Source organism: Ovis canadensis, chromosome 1 (assembly GCF_042477335.2).
Source record: "Ovis canadensis isolate MfBH-ARS-UI-01 breed Bighorn chromosome 1, ARS-UI_OviCan_v2, whole genome shotgun sequence".
In the NCBI taxonomy this organism is placed as follows: domain Eukaryota; kingdom Metazoa; phylum Chordata; class Mammalia; order Artiodactyla; family Bovidae; genus Ovis; species Ovis canadensis.
Window position 1 is genome coordinate 115,754,050 of NC_091245.1, and position 12,648 is coordinate 115,766,697.

Consider the following 12,648-nt stretch of genomic DNA (forward strand, 5'->3'; position numbering starts at 1 on the left):
CTGGGAATCTGTGACTTTAGCAAGTCACTTTCTCTCTGTTTCCTTTTTGGTAAAATTAAGGTGTTAATCTAGGTTGTATTAAATCTTATTCAGCTCATCTATTGAAGCTATTTATATTCAACTCATGACAAATCAGGCTTTTCTTTGGCCTAGGTCCAAGATATCAACTTCCTATTAAGTCTTCATTCATGTTTCCAAAATCGAATTGTTTAAGTGACCACTATCTTGGATGTCTAGGCAAGCAAAGAAGCCCCTGGCCCATTTTTGGGTGACCTTTTCTCCCTTTTAATTAATTAGTCTCTCCTCATGGATGCCATTTTTGATTGATCCATCATTCTGGGCCTAACGTCTTCAGCTTCTGTCATTTTGCACTGCACTATAGTCCCTTCCGCAACACCACAGAGGATGGCTACCAGATTCACAGAGAAATTCACTGGTTCTATGTTCAAAGAAAAGTTGCCCCGTTGTTAATCTAATACATTTTTCTATCTTCATGTGAGACAACCAAAGATTTTTTCCTGTAATTTAAATGTATCTTCTGGAGACAGTGATCTTTCCACCCTTTTATATATCTTAGCCATCTCTTTCTTCTGATAGCCATAGACAGGGCTTGGGACATGGATGGGGTCAGTGAGGGGATGCTGAGAGCCACATACATGGTCGGGGCATTCCTATTTACCACTTTCCCTTTAATATTCTAGAGTCCCTTTGCATCTCACTGTAACCCATCTATTTTTCACCTTCATCACCTAAACAATTAGATGCCTCGGCTTCTCATACTTAAGGCACAGTTCACTATATCTTATGATCAGGAAACTTTCTGCTTTCAACGTGAAAGGTGTTCAGTTCTGACATAGCAACTAATTTTTCCTTCCCCTCATAGCTTTCCTATATGGAGAAGATCCCTCTATAACTCGATGTGAATGTTTGAGCTACAGCTACAAGATGTGAAACACCTGCATGATTCTTTGAAGCATTTGATCCATCATATTGTATACAAAAGATACGAATTGTCCATGTGTTTAGAACCAGCTGCAGGGTTAGGTATTTTTATGTTCATTGTGAACCCTGGTAACATGACAGGAAAGCTATGTATTTTTCTTCTATGTTTCCCTGTTTCTCAATATTTTGAAATATTAGTTTGTATACCTTAAATTGAATAAGACATAATAAGATAAAAATCCACTTTTGAATAAGAATAGGTGTCTATATTTGTTCCTTTATTCCCTGTTCTTGTCTTCAAGCTGCTGTTTTGAAGCTTTTTGCAGGAGATATGCATGTACAAAAGAGATTGTCAGCGCTTGGCTGAATTTTGTTCTTAGTAAGAGTTCTAGAAAAGTATTCCACAGTCAGGCTGATTACAGATGTAGCTAATCTGTTTTCCCTAAGCTAGTTTTCTATGCTGCCAGGCGTATAACTGCCTGTCTTCCAGCTATTCCTCCCCCACATCCCTGTGTGGATGTGCCAACCAAGAAAGCAACTTCTGCAAATCTCTGCCTGGAAACAGTGCTTCCACCCACACCCTTTTGGAAACAGTGAGGATCAGATTTTGGACCATGGATGGTATAATATTTCTAACCCGAAAGAGGAAGGACATGAAGTGTCAGCCCCAAAGTAAGCCCACAAACTCTTGCTGGGCCATTTCCTTCTAGGAGGCAAATTTCCTTGACATTGTTTTTATAGACGAATGAATAAACCCGTGTTTTGAAGCATTGTACACTTCTTATTTCCTTTCCTGGAAGTTTGAAACCTGAGATAGCCTTAGAGACAGTAAGCAAGTTTATATTTTCTGTATGTCTATTTGGCAGGAGGATATTTCTGCCCGTTCACTTTGCTTTGTTGCGTCAGCCCTTTCTTCCTTATCTCTTGCAGAGGATGGAGAGCCAGAAGGAGGCTGAGAGGAGCTGGTATTACAGACCTGTTATCTGATTGGCTGGACGGTCGCGGCTGGGCTATAAAAGAGACCCCTACAGGCTTGGGAGGGAGACGCTGGGAGGATTCTGACAGTATCTTTACCGGAGAAAAGGCAAAGTACGCTCAACAGAAGCCACAGCTCCTCCTGCAGCACTTCTTTCCTATCGTGAATCCCACACTACAGAAGATGTGCAAAGGACTTGCAGGTCTGCCGGCTTCTTGCTTGAGGAGGTAAGATTATTTTCAGCCACTGAACCAGACTGCGTTAAACTTTCAAATAGACTTCAAGTTATTTGCATGTTCTACTTACTAACCTGGTTCTTTGGATTTAGAAACAACGTGATGCAGAAATCTTCGACCTCCTAGCTTTAAAACTAGCTAGAAATTGTGGCTTAGGAAGTGTTCACTCCAGATTTTGGCGTCCTATATGTTGTTTTCTATGACCTTGATCTTGAAGACTCTTCTAATCTTCTAACCAAGCTAGTTCTAATTAAGGACTGATATGAGGTTTTGGACTATGCACAGTGGTCTGAAATATCGCTACCTGTGATTACTGCTATTTGACTATCACTGAGGCACATGGAATCATGGGTCTGGGCTTTCTGATGGTGTATTAAATCTCACTTTGGGGAGGATGCTCCGGATTGAAGTTCGGCTGCATCACCAGAAAGGCACTGTGCCATTTGCGTGATGCTCCAGTATCTTTCACTCTCTATTCTTAAAAGCAAATGCTACAGTAAAATAAGAGTCTCAAAACTAGATCTCCCTTATCTCTTTCCCTGCTCTAGCTCTGGAAATGCCATGTGGTTGTCAAGTACTGATCATAACCAATCAGCTAAGGGTTCTGTGGAAAGTCTCACCTTAAAGACATTGTTTTATCAATTTACTGTCTCTTGATTAATAAACAGACTTAAAGATATGCAGCTGCTCCTATGTCTTTGCCTTTTTAAAAAAAGTACAAATAAATGCTTTCATAGGATGCTCATATATTAGCTAGTTGAAAAAATACAAAACTAGTGTCTTTCACATTACTTAACCTTACAGTTAAAGGTAAAAAGTCACTTTATAGGTGTACTACCCCCTTTTATGTTCCTCTGCAAATAGAAATCACCTTAAATTTTAATTTAGAGTTATCTCAGAAAGCACACTTTTTAAATACAATCCTAAGGAGTTTGCCTCCTGTCATTCAGGAATATGAAAAATGTTCTTTTTTTCCCCATTCTTTCATGGCTGCTTTCAGATGAAGCAGGAGGGTCTGGCAGAGAGTGCTTATGAAAACAGTGGCTCTGACCTCCATCATTAATTTTCTGAATTGAATAGAGCAAATCAATTCAAGCTTCAGTTAACTCAGATATAAAATTATTCATGCAAAACACAGGAATGTCAGGTGAAAGTTTTGCTCTGGTAAATATTTTAGGAGACAGATAAGTAATTGCTCTAGAGCTTTACTCTCAGGAGAGTAAAGGCTAACCTGGGGAGGTAAAGTGTATGTCAGCAGGGTACACTGCTCTCCCCTTCCCTCACTGGCGAGCTGTGAATCATCTTACCCAGCACCTTCATTCTCACATTGGTGCCTGAGGCTCCAGAGGGAATGGGAAAGGCTCAAGGTCACACAGGTGGTGGCTGGTGAAGTGCAGATCACTTCCAGTCTTCTTACTTCAGAGGTCGCTGGAGTCATTTTGGTTTTTATTTCTTTTGGTTGCATTGTGTTATAAGGACAAGTGTAATGTATTTGCTAAGCATACTTCCAGGTCTTTATGAAATGACTCTGTATGGGTCAATAACTGCCAGGTCACATCTCAGCTAGACCTGGCACATGGAAATATGAGATCACAATATGCTTACATCATCACCTTAGGCTTCATGCTTAGATTTTGCTATTGTTAAGAAAGACTTTGTATCCCATGAGCAGTGGGGTACAGCAGTGGGGGAAACAGAGAAAGGAGAACAATTTTGGGGTGGGGGTTGGAGAAAAAACACTGTTTTAAGGGCAGCAAAAGAACATAATGGATTTCAAACTTCCTGGAGAAATGCACATAGATAAGGCACTAATATATTAGTAGCCATCCTAAAATGTCCTTTTATCCTTGTGGCTTTATTTTCCTCTAAGTAGAAACATTTAGTCATTCAATTAGTCATTCATTTCCTTCAAAATGACATTTTTCACTTTAAAACTATGTCTCCACTTTTACAGAAAATGAGATCCAAGCAAAAGAACAAATAAAGAGTGAGAAAGTTGAGCTAAAAGCTTATTAGAAGGCCCTCCTTTTTTAGTAAGTCGTGTGCACTGCCATACCCTAGCTACCTATTAAACAGTGGCCATAACCTGGAAGCTTTGCTCTAGTCACGAGCTTCAGTGATGACTCTTACGTGCTTCTCCTCGTTATTGTTTTTCAGTATTCAGACTGAATACTTATAATAAATATAATACTATTTATATTGTAGTATAAATATCCTTAGAGTGTAGATATTTCAAAGGGAAGCAGGAGAGTCTTTAGAAGCTAGCCTGCAGGAGCTCAGGTTTCAGCCTGAGCTTTTGAGTTAACCACCTCATTCCCCCCTCCTCTCTGCTGGAGCCACTCGTGTATATCCCATAACGTGACTTGCTCACTACATCCAGGCTGAAACTGAACAAACCTTTAATTCCTGAGATGCTCCTACATTCCTCTGCTAACAGTGAGGCAGATGGAAATAGCAACCACCCTCCAGAAGGTGGCATGCAACAACCAGATGCCATACTTCACGCTTCCCTGCTCTTCATTTCCTAAAACTTAGAAAACCGTCAAGTTTGCTTTATGTTTCTCCTGAAGATACCTAAGTGTTCCATTGGTCAAAATGACAGGGTTACAGGTAGACTGAAGGGTCAGAAATCCAGTTACTGATGAAGGAGGCTGTGCTCCAAGTTTTGCAGTGAGTCATAGGAAGAAGCAGAGGTGGAATCTTATTTTCCTGAGAGTTCCTGCCAGCCTCAACTCGTATTTCCTAAGTAAACTGCCTTTGCCTCTTTACTAGTAATGGACTCTGAACTGTACCAATAAGGTATCTTTTTAAAAGAACTGAGTGTCATTATTCTGTTTCTCCCCTTTCTTGTGTGCAGTGCAAAAGATATGAAGCATCGGCTAGGTTTCCTGCTGCAGAAGTCAGATTCCTGTGAACATAACTCTTCACACAGCAAGAAGGACAAAGTGGTGATTTGTCAGAGGTAAGAGAAAAGGCTTTGGCGAAGAGCCACTGAGTATTAACTATCTGATGACAGAGATGCTCTGCGAGGGAAAAAGAAGCTATGTCTGTAGCTAACCTAGATTTGGATCATGAAGGCCTCCATTTTCACAAAGATTATGGTTGCATTTGAAATTTCCATACATCTAGTGGAAAGATTGCCCTATTCAACAACAGGTCTCATGATGAAAAATAAAATCTCTGCCTTTTATTCAAAATCTTAAATGTTTTGCCCCCATTTTATATCTTAACATTTACATTATTCTTTTTCTCTAATGTCTTTAGGGTGAGCCATGAAGAAGTAAAAAAATGGGCTGAATCACTGGAAAACCTGATTATTCATGAATGTAAGTATGACAGCTTCCCACCATCTACCACTCCCCAAGATGAAGATAAAGCATGCTGGGTAGACAGGTTATTTCATAGTACACTTGATCTGATAGGAATTACAGAAAGGCTTGGATTTCTCCTAAATTTCAGGCTCAGAAAAATTAGTTCCCTTAAAATGTTACCATACCCTAGATCTTTGTGGTATACAATGGAAAGCTCATACATAGCCCATGTGGAAAACCATCTTTCTCACCACATCAAAAAAGGACAGAGGAAAAACTCCAAATAGTTAGATTTCTTTCAGAATTGACCTCAGTTTCTCTTCCCAAACTCACTTTGGCAACTAGGGGCAGCATAGGTATCTCAGAAGCATAAAATGTTCCCGAAAGAAACTTTAAACCTTGAGCAAGAAACACTAGGTATAAATGGTATCCAATAGATATCAAACATAGATTAAAATTATCTGACCCTCAGTAATCCCTCCAGCAGGGGAGACAGGGAACTATTTGAACCAATGCTTTCTTCCCTCAAGTATCCCAGCTTTACTTGCAATACAGTGTCCACCGGTGCAATGACAGCTGTGGTCCTTTCTCCTCTGTCACAGGTGGGCTGGCAGCTTTCAAAGCTTTCTTGAAGTCTGAATACAGTGAGGAGAACATTGACTTCTGGATCAGCTGTGAAGAATACAAGAAAATCAAATCACCCTCTAAACTAAGTCCCAAGGCCAAAAAGATCTATAATGAATTCATCTCAGTCCAGGCAACCAAAGAGGTAAGTATACATGGAAGAGAACTGTATAGATCTTAAAGAAACTTTCTAGACATTCAATAACATGGATCCTTAGATGATGTGAGTTAAAGCTACAACAGTGGAGCAGGTTATTATAATCTTGACAGCCTCAAATAAGTTCGTTAAGTAAAAAGCTTTTTCATCTAGATGACTCAGATTATCTCCCGTCATGAATTTGCTTTGAATGAATCTTCCCAGTTTCTGAGAAATAATGGGAGATATTTCCCTGGGTTCTCTCACAGGTGCCAGGGTGGAGCCAAGTGTCCTTTTATTCACTCCTGAGGTATAGAGGGTGCGCACTCATACAGAGCTCACAACCTCCCATCCTTATGGGGTAAAATGTATAATGGACCTTTGGCCTCTGCCCCTCAGGTAAACCTGGACTCTTGCACCAGGGAGGAGACAAGCCGGAACATGCTGGAGCCCACAATAACTTGCTTCGATGAGGCTCAGAAGAAGATTTTCAACCTGATGGAAAAGGATTCATACCGCCGCTTCCTCAAATCTCGATTCTACCTTGATTTGGTCAACCTTTCCAGCTGTGGGTCAGAGAAGCAGAAAGGAGCAAAGAGTTCCACAGACTGTGCTTCCCTAGTCCCCCAGTGCGCCTAGTCCTCACTCAGCAGTGGAAGGCTGAGATGCCAAGACTATGCCTGGAAAACCCGAGGCCAAATATTGATCTTTATTAAGCACCAGTGCTTTTTCCACATTGCAGCCTAGTGTTCATGCTGCTGGCTATGTGTGAGTCAGTCCCATACAGAAACTAGATAACATTTTGGTGTTCATCAGGGCAGGACCTCATCCCAGTCTAGTTGTCTCAGATTTCTTTTAGTGTGCCATGTGAGCAGATATCCGAATAAGGGCCTTGTGGGTCTGGATTTTCAAAGATTTGGCAGTTCTCTCCTGCCAACAGTGTGACCTCAGATTGGTTGGTTCGTGGTTGGTACGCTTCATGTGACATCCACAGGCGCATGTGTTCTGTTAACCAGTCTTGAGATGTTTAGATGGGGTTGATCTATTTTATGTATCTCTGTGTGTGCATGTGTGTGTGTGTATATGTATATATACACACATATATACAAACTCGCAGTCTGCCTATATGTATGCATGTATACATACATATATATTTCTGCAAGAATAGACAAGAGAGACCCGAGGTGCTCATAATTAGACTGTGTGAATATATTTACATGCATGTTCTGATCCCCTGTCTTTCACTCTGCAACTGAACACAGCAAACTAAACCAGGTGCCCTGCCGGCTACAAAAGGGATGCTAACCTATGGAAAGTTGATTCTGTAAAACTCCGTGAGTTCTTACTGGAGAAGCATGGACTTCATGCTAAATTTAACCACCGACAGCTTCCAAGTTGGATAGTATTCTAAGGAGAAAACATTAAAAAAGGTCTGTCTGACACAGTGCTGTCTTGGTTGTCACTAATGGCACTTTTGAGTCCCCGAGCTGCTGGCCTCCCCTTCTTTGCCTGGGTGCTTGATGCATAATAGCAGCAGCCAGGTTGATATGGAGTTGGAGAAACAGTGCTTGAACTGAATGAAGAAACATAGGTAAAGCCTTGCCAGCTCTACCTACTATAAGATGCTGGTTTAGTACGGGCACAGAATTTAAAGGTTAAAGGTTAATGTTCTTATCCCCTACTCTTTTTTCCTCTCTTGATTAAGGTGCTCTTCTCATTTTGTTTTTCCCTGAGAACTTTAGCCATTAGATGAGGCTCCTTAATTCATTGGGGTTGTTTTTCCCCCATAGTGGCTCTAGGCTATATACTTGTTCCTTGTAAACCAGCATCAGGGGAAAGATTACATTTTATAAGGGGGGAACATGTTTTCACAAACTGAAAAGCCCACATAAATTTCCCTTTTGAAGGTGGAATCTGGCTCATTGAATCCCAAACATCAGGACTAACAGAGCCTGAAAGCATTTCATTTTAGGCTCTGAGATGAAATGAGAGAGAAAAGGGATAAAAGAAAAAAAGGATATCAATTTTAAAACTACTGTTTAGAATTTTCCAAGGCACATGAAATACTTGAAAATGTCTCATTTATGTTATTTATGATGTTTTGTGTAATGTTTTTATTATTGTATTGTTTTATAAACAGAGGTGCGAGATATCACCTGAATTATTAATGAATGGCCAGGAAGTAATTTTCTTCTCATTCTTCTAAAATTGCTGCCTTTGAAGTGCACACACATTCATGCATGAACACTGCACTGATTCTTCCAGTATAACTTACAAACATGGACACCTTTGTGGTTTTTAAGCCAATACACTGGGCTATAAAATGAAGACATTGGAGTATGTGTATAAAAGTCTCATTGTATTAAATTTATAGGTTTCCTCAACTGTACCCTTTCTATATCTCTAGCAGTTTTGCTTTCCATGCCTCCAGAGTTTCTTATCAGTGTCTCTTTCTGTTATACACATTTCCACCCTTTGTCTCTAATTAACTCCAGGATCCAAATGTGTAACTCTATCGGTCTTGCCCTATTAGAACTGTCATGATTTTCAGACCGTATCTGTACTCAGACTGCTGTCTCACCAATAGGCAGGAAGGTCATTCTGAATGAGAAGTAAATTATTTTATGTAATACATTTCTCAAGTGTGTTTTTCCATTGTATTTCCTCCTTATTTCATCACTATTTGGCATGCTGAGCTTACCTGCTCACAGTCCATGGACAGAATACTCCTTCCATGTGCATGCCTATTTTTTTCATCATGTGCTTTAACAGCCTCAGAGCAGATGCTTCCAGTGAAACACACACAACTTAATAATAACGATAAATAAATACTTCATGCAAAATTATCTGCTTGCAAACACATTAATGATCCATAGAGACATGTTATGAGAAATAATAGCAGAGTGTGGGGGGATTGTAGAAAATGGCTAATAACCAGGTTTTTATCTCTCGCATGCCAGCTCTGGGAAAGAAAGTAGAAAATGAAAATTGTTTATGTCTTGGTTCCTGCCACTGCTCTGTCTGCCTTTATTCACAGAACTGAGGCAAGCTTGGCTTCAGAGACTTTGCTGAGCAGATTTGGCGGTTTACTTGCAGGTCCTCAGCAAGTTCTCAAGGGATAGAGTTCACCTCCCAGAGTGAGTGGCACTTGTTCTCCCTCCATTTACTGCCTGACTGAGAGAAGAGGGAAGCAGGAGGGGACTGAGGAGGGGCAGGGGAGCTACAGATGACTGATAAATAGACCCTTGCCAAAATGGCTCAGAATGCTTTTCTTCTTTTACACATTCTTTTCCCTAGAAAAAACGTCATAGAATATTCACATTGACAGTCGTAGGTATTGTCGTGAGACCTCCCCCCTCCCCCTACCTCTCTCATGCTTACAAGGGTTAGGGACAAAGGGTCTTATGCTATTTTGAGGAATAGATCCTCTTAAAGATCCGATGAAGACGATGAACTGTATACTAAGAAAAATACCCAAAGAAATCCAAACTCCTCATAAATATTTAAAGGAAACTCTTGCAACTGCAAAATGCACAAAACTGTCAACATTCTCACACACTCTAGGTGTGTCAGACTCTCACAGAGAGTGTGAGGTTGCAGTTCATACAACTTAACATCAAAAAGAGAAAAACAAAACCCAATTAAAAAATAGGTTGTGACAGAGCCCCTGTTTGGCAGAACACAACAAAATTTTGTAAAGCAATAATCTTTCAATTAAAAAATAAAGTGGGAAAAAACCCACACTCACACACACCCACACACACACCCACAAAGTGTCTAAAAATATAAGCTGTAGATCTGAGCAGATATTTTCCAAAGAAGACAAACAGATGGCCAACCGATTCATGAAAAGATGCTCAACATCAGTCATGGTCAAGAAGATGCACATGAAAACCATGAGATATCACCTCACACCTGTCAAAACGGCTATTATCAAAAAGTTAACAAGTTTTGCTGAGGATATGGAAAACAGTGGGAATGTAAATTAGTATAGCCAAAATGGAAAACAGTATGGAGGTTTCTCAAAGAATTAAAAATGGAACTACTATACAATCCAGCAATTCCACTTTTGGGTATTTTCTAGAGAAAAAAAACCCCACTAATTTGAAAATAATGTATGAACCTCTATATTCATTGTAGCACTATTAACAATCGTCAAGATATGGAAGCAACCTAAGAGTCCATTAATGAATGAATGGATAAAGAAGATTTGGTATATAAATATACAGTGGACTATTACTCAGCCACAAAGAAGAATGGAACGTTGGCATTTGCAGCAACATGGATAGACCTAGGGGGTACTATGTTAAGTGAAATAAGTCAGACAGAAAAAAGCAATTTCACTTATTTGTGGAAACTAAAAAGCAAACAAACAACAACAACAAAAGAACCAAAACAGAGCAAATGAATAAACATAACAAAACCAAAATAGAGTCATAAGTGCAGAGAACAAACAGGTGGTTGTCAGAGGAGAGGTGGTGGGGAGATGACTAACATAGGTGGGGGAGATTAGGAGCTACCAACTTCCAGTTACCAAATAAATGAGTCATAATTCAGTCACAGGGATGAAATACACGTGTAGGGAATATAGTCAAGAATAATTAATATTTTTGTATGGTGACAAAGATGGTCAAAATGTCCAACCTTTCGTTATAAGATAAATAAATACTAGAGATATAATGTGTGTACACGCTAAGTTGCTTCAGTTGTGTTCAACTCTTTGTAACCCTATGGACTGCAGCCCATTAGGCTCCTCTGTACATGGGATTCTCCAACAAGAATACTGAAGTTGGTTGCCATTTTCTTTTCCAGAGGAGAAATGTAATGTACAACTTGATTGATATAATTAACACTGCTGTAGGTTATATATGGAAGACAAGAAGAGGATGAATCCTTAGAGTTCTCATCACAAGGGAAAATATTTTTCTTTTATTTTGTATCTGTATAAGGAGATGGACATACATTAAACTTATTGCGGTAATCATTTCATAATTATGTAATTTAAATAATTATGCTATACACCTTAAACTTAAAACAGTGCTTGATGTCAATTATATCTCAGTAAAAGTGGAAGACACTGATTCATTTAAAATGACTATATTTAACAAGGACCTATTGTATAGCACAGGCAACCCTAATCAATGTTGTGTGGCAGCCTGAATGGGAGGGGCGTCTGGGCAAGATGGACACACGTATATGCATGGCTGAGTCCCTTCCCTGTGCCCCTGAAACTATTACAACATTGTTAATTGGCTGACTCTAACACAAAATAAAAAGTTAAAGAAAACTGGAAGAAAAATACATGGGCATATAGGTATATGTACGTGTGTGAGTGAGTGCTATCGTTTCCGACTCTTTGAGACTCCATGGACTGTAGCCCACCAGACTACTCTGTCCATTTTCATTGTTCACTTAAAAATATCATGAACAATTTCCCAAGGGTATAGCCATCTACCAATTATTTCTAATATAGCCTCATTAAATTCCATAGTTTGAATGTACCATATTTGATTCAAGAAGTTTTCACTTTTAATTGATAAAAATGGATGTTTAACAACAATCTATATTAGCAATGTATAAATTAACAATAATAGGCATCCTTGTACTCATATGTTGGTATCCTTATATGTTGGTATCTTCCAAGATGGAGTCCCAGAAGAAGGATAGGATCACTGGGATAAATTAAAATAAATAAAATTTAAAAATTAATTAAAATAATAATAAATAAATAAATAAAACAAAAAAGAGTAAGTACATTTTAGGTGTTAAAAATGCACATTCATTTGAACAGTATAAAATGTCCCATATCTTTATGGCATTAAATAAGTCATAATGCCATATTTACCATAATGCCAGGATTACCAATCTGATGGGATAAAGGTGACATCTTGTTGTTTTCACCTGTGTTGTCCTAACCACTCATGAAGTTGAAGACATTTATAAAATTTCACTGCCCATATCTACATTTTGCTACTGTTCATATTCATTCCAAACTATTTTGATTTTCTTTTTATTAATAGCTAAAACCCTTCCCATAAAAATCAGATTAATTTTCTGCCTACTATATTTTTTATAATATTTTTCTGCCTCCATTTATGGTATCTTTTGCAAATGAAAATGTTTTACTTTTTATGAAACCATCTGTCAAACTTTGCTTTATGGATCAAAGCTTCTAAGAAAGGTTACAAAGGCCACCTTCCTCAGGATATTTTGCTAGCATTCTATGTTTAATGCGAATGTTTTTAACTAGATTGTTTTTAGTTTTATTTATGTTAATATATTTGGAATTGAAAATATTGAATTATAGTTGATTTACAGTGTTATATTAATTTCTGCTCTACAGCAAAGTGATTTAGTTATTATATATATTCTTTTTCATTATGGCTTATTATAGGATATTGGATATAGTTTCCTGTGCTATAC

The 12,648-nt window shown here is 38.7% G+C and overlaps 1 protein-coding gene across 2 annotated transcripts; it reads left to right on the top strand.

Annotated features, from left to right (window-relative positions):
* The first annotated feature begins 1,463 nt into the window (after positions 1–1,463).
* On the top strand, positions 1,464–8,859 carry RGS4 (regulator of G protein signaling 4). 2 transcript variants are annotated; one of them, XM_069577611.1, is made up of 6 exons: positions 1,464–1,770; positions 1,873–2,145; positions 5,012–5,116; positions 5,419–5,480; positions 6,068–6,234; positions 6,625–8,859. In XM_069577611.1, exons 2-6 carry the CDS (start codon positions 2,102–2,104, stop codon positions 6,862–6,864), a joined length of 618 nt encoding a protein of 205 aa, XP_069433712.1. In that variant the 5' UTR covers positions 1,464–1,770; positions 1,873–2,101; the 3' UTR covers positions 6,865–8,859. The 2 variants fall into 2 exon arrangements, with proteins under 2 accessions (XP_069433712.1, XP_069433719.1); XM_069577618.1 differs by lacking the exons at positions 1,464–1,770; positions 6,068–6,234 and having other exon boundaries at positions 1,989–2,145; positions 6,625–7,669.
* Positions 8,860–12,648: the final 3,789 nt, after the last annotated feature.

Coding starts and splice junctions, on each gene's coding strand:
- RGS4 (XM_069577611.1), top strand. CDS start 2,102: ATGTGCAAAGGACTTGCAGGTCTGCCGGCTTCTTGCTTGAGGAG. Junction 5,117..5,418: donor AAAGTGGTGATTTGTCAGAG/GTAAGAGAAAAG, acceptor TAATGTCTTTAG/GGTGAGCCATGAAGAAGTAA. Junction 5,481..6,067: donor AAACCTGATTATTCATGAAT/GTAAGTATGACA, acceptor CCTCTGTCACAG/GTGGGCTGGCAGCTTTCAAA.